At 38.7% G+C, this 8,067-nt stretch overlaps 1 protein-coding gene across 1 annotated transcript in view; it reads left to right on the top strand.

Moving 5' to 3' along the window:
- Positions 1–4,406, top strand: part of fam20ca (FAM20C golgi associated secretory pathway kinase a) — a 42,573-nt gene extending 38,167 nt beyond the window's left edge. Inside the window, exons 5-10 of the mRNA XM_014014902.1 lie at positions 226–341; positions 1,321–1,501; positions 1,603–1,712; positions 1,807–1,888; positions 2,066–2,125; positions 3,632–4,406. Of these exons, the coding sequence (XP_013870356.1) occupies positions 226–341; positions 1,321–1,501; positions 1,603–1,712; positions 1,807–1,888; positions 2,066–2,125; positions 3,632–3,890 (808 nt within the window). The 3' untranslated portion in view covers positions 3,891–4,406. The remainder of the gene's footprint in view (positions 1–225; positions 342–1,320; positions 1,502–1,602; positions 1,713–1,806; positions 1,889–2,065; positions 2,126–3,631) is intronic.
- The last annotated feature ends 3,661 nt before the right edge of the window (positions 4,407–8,067 follow it).

Below are 8,067 nucleotides of genomic sequence, written 5' to 3'. Positions count from 1 at the left end.
CTAAGTTTATTGTTTACTGAATATGGAACAAAATTGTTCAAGAAAAAAACAAATCAGAAACATCTGTTCATCAGTAAAGAGTTAAATCTGGATGAAAATTCATTCTTCTTCCCAGAAACATATTTATCATATTTGTCACTGCGGACACTTTCCTCTGTCAAAGCAGTATTTGTGGTTTTAAACTTCGGATGATCCCTTCAGCTGYCCTCCTTCGTGTCTTTCTAGGATTCTTGACTTTCGGAGAGTCCCCCCGGTGGCAGGACGACTTGTCAACATGACCAGCGAGATTCGAGACGTGACACGAGACAAGAAGCTGTGGAGGACCTTCTTCATCTCACCAGGTAAAGACTCCGTCAGCGCCCACAGCTCGGCACAGACATGGAATTTATTTGTCTGCTTCCAACAATAAGTTTACTGGTTCCCCTCTGTGCGAAGAAGGTCATAAACATGCAGCTRAGGTGATGTGATGAAAAGGAAAGTAACAAAAAGTGTCCACATGGTGGCACTGTGAGACAACACAAAGGCAAAACAACATAAGTATAATAAATTCTATTTATAATTTTTTTTTTTGCAAAAAACATCCTAAAAGGGACAGCAAGGATACTGACACCAGCCAGTATGAGCACAGAAACCTACGGTAAATACATTCATTGAGGCAGAAAATACAAATATTTATGTTTTTTTACTTGGTCCTAATTTCCTACAAGCTCATTTCACGCTGCAGGCATTCGGCTAATAGAACACAAATTGGGAAACAGATTGAACTGTTTACATTTTATCCTACAACTGTGTTTTATTTATTTATTTATTTTTTCTTTAATTTGGCCTAAAGCAAGTTACCGAGCATTCAGGCATGAATGAACTTTTTAAGTTTAATTGTATAAACAAATAAGTATTTGCCTCTATGTACTTGTTTAAACAAAAAAATGCTCAACACTTTTTTTTATCGCCCGCCACCAAAAGGGCGAAAGGCCGGTGAGGTTTTCGCCCATGTCGATCATGTTTGTCTGTGATCAAAATATCTCATGAACCAATGAACAAATTTTATTGAAAGTTTCAGGAAGTAATCATTAGACATACATTTATTACTGATTAACTCTTGGAACAAACCTGATTCAAGACGGCTGGCAYAGACAACTAACTTTGAAAACACAAAATAGCCATAAGTCTGTGATTTTTACATATATTGACMTAGTATTTTTCCTCTCCTTATTCTTATTTACTATATATTAGCATACCTGATATATGCACATGTTTTTTCAAATTAACTTTTTTCAGTGGCATTTTCTGAAAACTTGCGATTTTATTTCCTTTCTTTAGCCAATAACGTCTGCTTCTACGGCGAATGCTCCTACTACTGCTCCACTGAGCATGCTCTGTGCGGTAAACCGGACCAGATTGAGGGCTCGCTCGCAGCCTTTCTGCCGGACCTGAACCTGGCTAAACGGAAGACCTGGAGGAACCCCTGGAGACGCTCCTATCATAAAAGGAAAAAAGCAGAGTAAGCAGCATGATGACATTTTCTTATAAAAACCCTATTTATCCTGGAAGATCTGTTTCATTTCATGTTTTTTCTTTGATAAAACTGTTGAATAATCTCAGGTGGGAAGTGGATCCAGATTACTGCGATGAGGTGAAGCAGACGCCTCCGTACGACCGTGGCTCTCGACTGCTGGACGTCATGGACATGACYATCTTTGACTTCCTAATGGGTAAACTGTATTTACTGTACAATAAACTGACAAATGAGATAAATATTGACCCTGCTCCTAACACGGACTAAACTGATGCCTTCTTCCTGCTCAGGTAACATGGACCGCCATCATTATGAAACATTTGAGAAGTTTGGAAACGACACCTTCATCATTCACCTTGATAACGGGAGAGGGTAAAGACTTTTAGCTACTTTTAACTGTATTTTAAGTGTGTGACAAACCGATGTAGGAAAAAGAACATTAGTCTGCTGTGAAAATTGTTATTATTSCCATTAAATACATTTATCTAMATAAKCAGAGTTTGTTATTGTGAATATAAGTTTTTATTCATTTATGTTTCCTGGTTGTAGGTTTGGAAAACACTCACATGATGAGYTGTCCATCCTGGTGCCTCTCAGCCAGTGCTGCAGGTTGGACTTTTTCTTAAGACTTTCACAGAATTCAGTTTTATTTGTTGATTTATTGGTGCTGAGACAACCTTTTGGGTGCAGTTTAAATATTATTCATAGGGTTCAGATCTGGACTTTTATAAGAACAATGAACTATCCGTATAATAAATTCGGGGTCAATGATTTGTTAAGACATCAAAAAGYGTTCAAAAGAATTATTCCTCCTATTTACCGTATATACTGTAACTCTGACTGAATACTCTGGTAGAATTCTACTAGCATCTAAATTGCCWAATTTCATGCTATTGCAAATTATCAGTCATCCAGGGCTCACTAATCCTAACAAACTGAATCAGAAGCTGAATGTTTTTTTGGATTTTTTGTTCAGTGTTCCTAACAGTCTAAACTATTTTTTTTTACAGCAGATGGTAAAAAGTTRTGTCTTCTTTCAAAAGGCTACAGACTCTTCACACTGTAGGAGCGCCTGTTCTATGGTTTATTTGACAAACTCTACTTACATTTAGCTGTTTGTATTGATAATCWAACAAGCTACGGTTAAAAGAAATTCTCCTAACGTTTGTGTGTCTGTTATCTTCCTCTTTGCTCYTTAGTGTTTCATTTTGCACAGTGTGATCCAGTCAAAGTTGTAATGTTTGTATGTGTCAACGTCAGAAAAGTGAGGTTAAAAAGTGTGCAGTTGATAAAAGGACAGTTTTAAACTTTTAGTCAGCTTTAAATTTGGAGTTACAGGTAAAAAAAATCAATCTGTTCAGAACAGCTGGGTTTCAGAGGGTTTCGAGGGTTTGATAACGCACGATTTTAAATGGTGGGCTGGAGGTAAAATGTCTAAAGAGAAAACCATTCTAGGGTCCGTACTGTACCGATTTAAATCCAGTTTCAAGACAGAGACCAACAATCAGTTCACAAATATGTTGGACATGATCCGAATGTTCTGAAGATGAATGAGTTTTCAACAGAACCGACTTAAAGGGAATCACARTTACTACATTTACTTCAGCTGTAAAACAACTATAAAATACTGTAGGCTGTTTTGTTTTTATGAATTTAAAGAAATACACTATCATATAGACAGTGCCTTTTTATTAATTCGCAAAGCACAATATAATAATAATCACAACTACGTAAATGAGCATTTTATGACAACCTGATGCAATGATAACACAGCCACTTAGCTAGCTAACATTCCTCTCATGAAGTGGTCGCTGCAGACACCAGCATTAGCAGACGCTGCTCCTCCAGTTGCAGACGTAGGGTTAAAATCCACTTTTTAAGACRTTCTGTGAGCTTTCTATGTCTGTTAGTTTTGTGTTTGACAGTCGATAATATCCCTTTTCTCTGTAAGAACCRWTTAAGCAGCCAAAAACTACAGAAAACTGGATTTTTTTTCCAGATGGCAGATCCCCCACTACTTCACTTYCTGCCCTTTATCTACATTTCCCGCTCTCACTGTCACCTGAAACCAGCCTGTGCAGGGTTTTAAACTAGTTACCTGTGTGTCGTCTCCAGGGTGAGGAAGTCCACGTACCTACGCCTCCAGCTTCTTGCCAAAGAGGAGCACCAGCTGAGCTCCCTGATGGAGGAGTCTCTGCTGCGTGACCGCCTGTCCCCGGTCCTCATCCAGCCTCACCTACGCGCCATGGACCGCCGGCTGCAGCTGGTCCTGCAGGTGGTGGCGGGCTGCGTGGAGAAGGAGGGCTACGTTAACGTGGTGGAGGAAGACCTGCTCGGGGACACGGCCACTCACAGGGGCCCTGGCCCCAGGTAGTGAGGGCGACACTTCAGGGCGACGACACTGAAACATGGACCACACGCCTGTGGCTGTTGGACCTGTAAGGGTTAGACCGAGAACAGTCTGATATCAAGCTGAATTCAGTGAATTCCAAGACTGCCATCGTTGCCTCCACAGGAACTGCTTTAAACTGTGTTTATATAAAACTAAATRAGAACAGATCGCTAATTCCACCAGAGACTGTGTTTACACAGAGAGGATCGATATTYGTCAGGTACAGCTATATTTTTCTTTTATCTGTAGGAGACATAAAGAACGTTCTGCTGGGTTTGTTTTGTTTTATTATAAGAATCATAACCAAATGCGAACGCTGACTGAGCAGCGTCTGGTCAAACAATAAGCTTTATTAATCCTCACATTGTTTCAAACAACTGGAAATGTTTCTGTTCCTGTCTGTTAGACACATTGTGTTCTCTGAATGTTGCAACAATCAGGTCGCATCTGAAAATAACCAGGAGAAAATGCTGTAAAGAAAACATGGGTCCTCCTTTTCTCTGTCTTTGTTTGGTTTTATTTTTAGCTCAGACCTACAGTAGCTCACAACAAATATTTTTTTACAACCTAAACAACGTAAATCTAATGAGTCATTCACACTTTAATGCAAAAAGTGTTTTCAATTTGCTTTACTGAAAGAGACAGTTCAAATCTTTTAAAACAGGGTTCAGTGGGAAGGTTATAAACAAATCATATCTTACCTGTTGTAGATAGCTTTTGGGTTGACCTTAGTTTGGAGTTTATTTCTGACTGACTCAGTGAGCTACTGGATAGTCCAAGTGAGACCAAGAACAAAGAACCTAAAGGAGATAAATCATRTTTTTAAATCATTATTTAAATCATTCTGTTGGGGTCTGTATAAAGTGGAACTGCAATGCTTTGCTCTGAATTCCTCCTTATTGTAACTCCAYAAGCCCCTCTTTCACCTCTTTTCTGAGGTGTGTCTCAGATCAACTCGTTTTGATGCTGTCTCTTTAAATTCAAACGAGGCACTTCACACCCCGCCCCCTCCAGCTTCCATTTTAATTTGATAAAGGGCTTCAAGACTGTATTTAATAATTAATTAAAAGATGTCAACAACAGAAGATTTGTTCATCCAGCCTTACATGTTGGAGCCAGAGGAGAATGAAGACCACCAAATTTTAGTTCGTAAGTCTAGAACTTATTTGGCAGTTCTGTTGCAAATACTGTGATGTATTCGTTTATAAAACATCATTGAAGCGAGAGAAAACTGAACAAGTTCAAAAATATAATCAAACAGAATATAAAGAAATCTTTGCAGCACCGGGAGAGACTAAAGACTAAATTCTAATTTTCTGCTCTCCCAGAGACTCCAAGTACACAACAAAATGTATTTAACAGCTAAAAAAGTGGATTTTGCATATGTCCCCTTTAAAACAGCTTCAAACTCAAAAACAGCGTTAACTACAACAGGTAAGATATTAACTGTCCACAGGTCTGTGCTCTCACTCAAAACTTTGAATAGCAATTTACTTTTTTATTTCCTAATTACACACAGACAAAAATCTAATAAAAATCTAATAATCAGGACTATAAAGCACATTCACAGTCTTGTGTGAGTTTATTTACTAAGACCAACTTTATTTAAAACTTTTATTCCTAAAAGCAGACCTGAAGCAGTCCGTTTGAGGCACTCTGGTGGAATTTTAAAGTTTATAATGCAAGTCAAAATGTTCATTTCTGTATTGTTTCTTTAGAATTTATTTATTGGTGAACCAAAAAAAATTCCACGGCTGCCATACGTTTTTATTTCCTGCTGTGGTTTCTTGATGAAGCACAGTATTCATTCTCATACTCACTTTGGGATGTGGATCCTGCTTAAACTAACATTCCTTTGAATTATATTTGTGTGTTCAGATTATTGTTTTTTTAAATAAGCAGTTTAATTTTTGAGATTTTGGTGGTATTAGTGCAATTTTCTGTTTTTGTTTTGTTTGTTTTTTTCTCCTCCAAAGAGTCCTGTGTATTTGCTGATCCAGTATCTGTGCAATGCCAGAAGAGCTGTACTTGAATGTGTCCGGGTTGGCAGTATTACYGGGATTCACAGAGCTACAAACGATGTAAAGTCTAGTTTAAAAAGTGCTTTAGGGGGAAGTTAAGGGTGCAAATGTCTCATCCAAACACAGGGGAAACTATGGGCACTGTTTCGTTTTCCTGTTTTTTTATATAAATATATTTCCAGTGTAAATACATATAAATATTTTGAGGATCTGATAAGCTGCACTGCACAGTAATTTGCTTCTGTTTTCTGCTTTTTGCATTGTTACTGTGAAGATCTGTTTACTAAATGATTAAAGTGTGCAATAAAAAACAAAACAGGACGTGTGTGATTGGTTGCAGGTGTGTGAGTTTATATGTACACGTGGAGGATGTCACTTTTGAGTGTTTGAGGTGTGGCGAGTGGCTGAAACAACAGCGTGGTAATAAAGGAAACGTTTCGCTGTCCGTGGTGCTGAAAAAGCTCTGCTGTGTTCTGGCTGCTGGCAACACGAAAATCAGTGTTATCCGTAATGATGAAGGAGATGGAGGTTCATTTTTAATAAATCTGATTTATTATTTTCTTATTTCAAATAGTTACATCCTCCTCCTAATCAAGCACTTTAACAAAGATTGTTTTTATTTTTCTTGCACGTATTTTTTGTGCTTCTGTTGTTTATTTATTCAATCTTACACATAATAACAGCTGCTTTTTCAGAACAAAAAAAGTACAAACAAATTCTGAACAGCTCTTAGTTTTATTTACGTCTGGTTTGCTGACAATAAAATAAACCTGTACTGGTTTGTTTCTGCCAGCAGAGGGAGTCAGTGTTCCACTTCCCTGCCTGTATTACCAGCAGCTGCCTGCAGGGGGCGATAGCGCGCTTTCAACTGATTGAAGTTGTTTACATCCGTGTAGCGGCCTTTTGATGTCCTGATTTGACATCACAGCCAGTGATTGACACGTTTGTGCTTCGGGGGTGAGCATTTTATCATTGCTTTGAGTAATTTTACAAATGTTTTCTGACCTATAAGACATAACGAAGCAGGAGACGACGATGTGAAACCGAAAAGACAACGTTTTATTTGTTGACGCAGATAAAATTTGAAGAAAAAAAAATACATTATGTTGTTGCACTTTAAGTCCCCTCCACTAGGTTGCGCAATGTACTAGTGAATTCAAAAAGTTTTAGAGATTTAGTTGTGGAAAAAACGCCATCGCAATCTCTTTTTTTAAGACGTCTCGTGCGCTTCCTGACATTATCAGCTTTGACAATGGAGAGACAAACTATTTTCTCCCCCGGTAAACGGAGCAGGGCCACTGAACAGGCCGCTGTGTGTTGATGTTTACGCACATCAGACCTTCACATTCTCCTGCCTGGTAACAGTATCCAACGCCACTGTCCTCCTTGTCTCCATGGCAACAAGAGAGCCACCCCTTCCTGCCCTGCTTCCAGTTGATCCAATAAAGTGGTCAAAACCCAGCCGACACTGACCCGTTCACCTCTCCTGCCCCACCTGCAGCAGAAAACTGGAAACTTCTCTTAAAGGGATATTTCCGCCAGTTTAAAGAGAGGTTCTGGAAATGTCTCTTGTCATGGGGAGATGATGCTGAAGAACAGATTCTCTCTRTTTCTTAATGTGGACAACTCGTCTTATGGGGCGTTTAGTGAATGCTTRGTGGGAAGCATCATGATCCAGTTCTGTGTGACCTGAACAAGTGTGAAACTGTCATGGAGGTCACTGCACCAATGATCACACGCATCCAAAAGAAGTTAGAACACATGGAATAAGGAAAACTTCAGACTGTCACAGACGGTCTSGTGCTAAATGTGTTGATGTTGATTATAGAGATCTTTTCACCTACAGACAGTTTTTGCCCTTTAATATTACAAATGTGTRGATATGAACGGTCTTAAACCTTAAACACATCTATATAATTGTATACTGTTTATTTGTAAACAATAATACACACCATGCAGACAACTATAGACCACAATATCAAATGCATTTAACACCATTAAAATAAAAACCCATGCATTCAGTAAATATGTGTACCAAATATGATGTGCAGCCAAGAAGGTTGTTTTATACACTCACCGGCCACTTTATTAGGTACACCACGCTAGTAACGGGTTGGACCCCCTTTTGCCTTCAGAAC

Source organism: Austrofundulus limnaeus, unplaced genomic scaffold, assembly GCF_001266775.1.
Source record: "Austrofundulus limnaeus strain Quisiro unplaced genomic scaffold, Austrofundulus_limnaeus-1.0 Scaffold120, whole genome shotgun sequence".
Classification (NCBI taxonomy): domain Eukaryota; kingdom Metazoa; phylum Chordata; class Actinopteri; order Cyprinodontiformes; family Rivulidae; genus Austrofundulus; species Austrofundulus limnaeus.
This window is presented reverse-complemented; position numbering and strand designations above follow the sequence as displayed.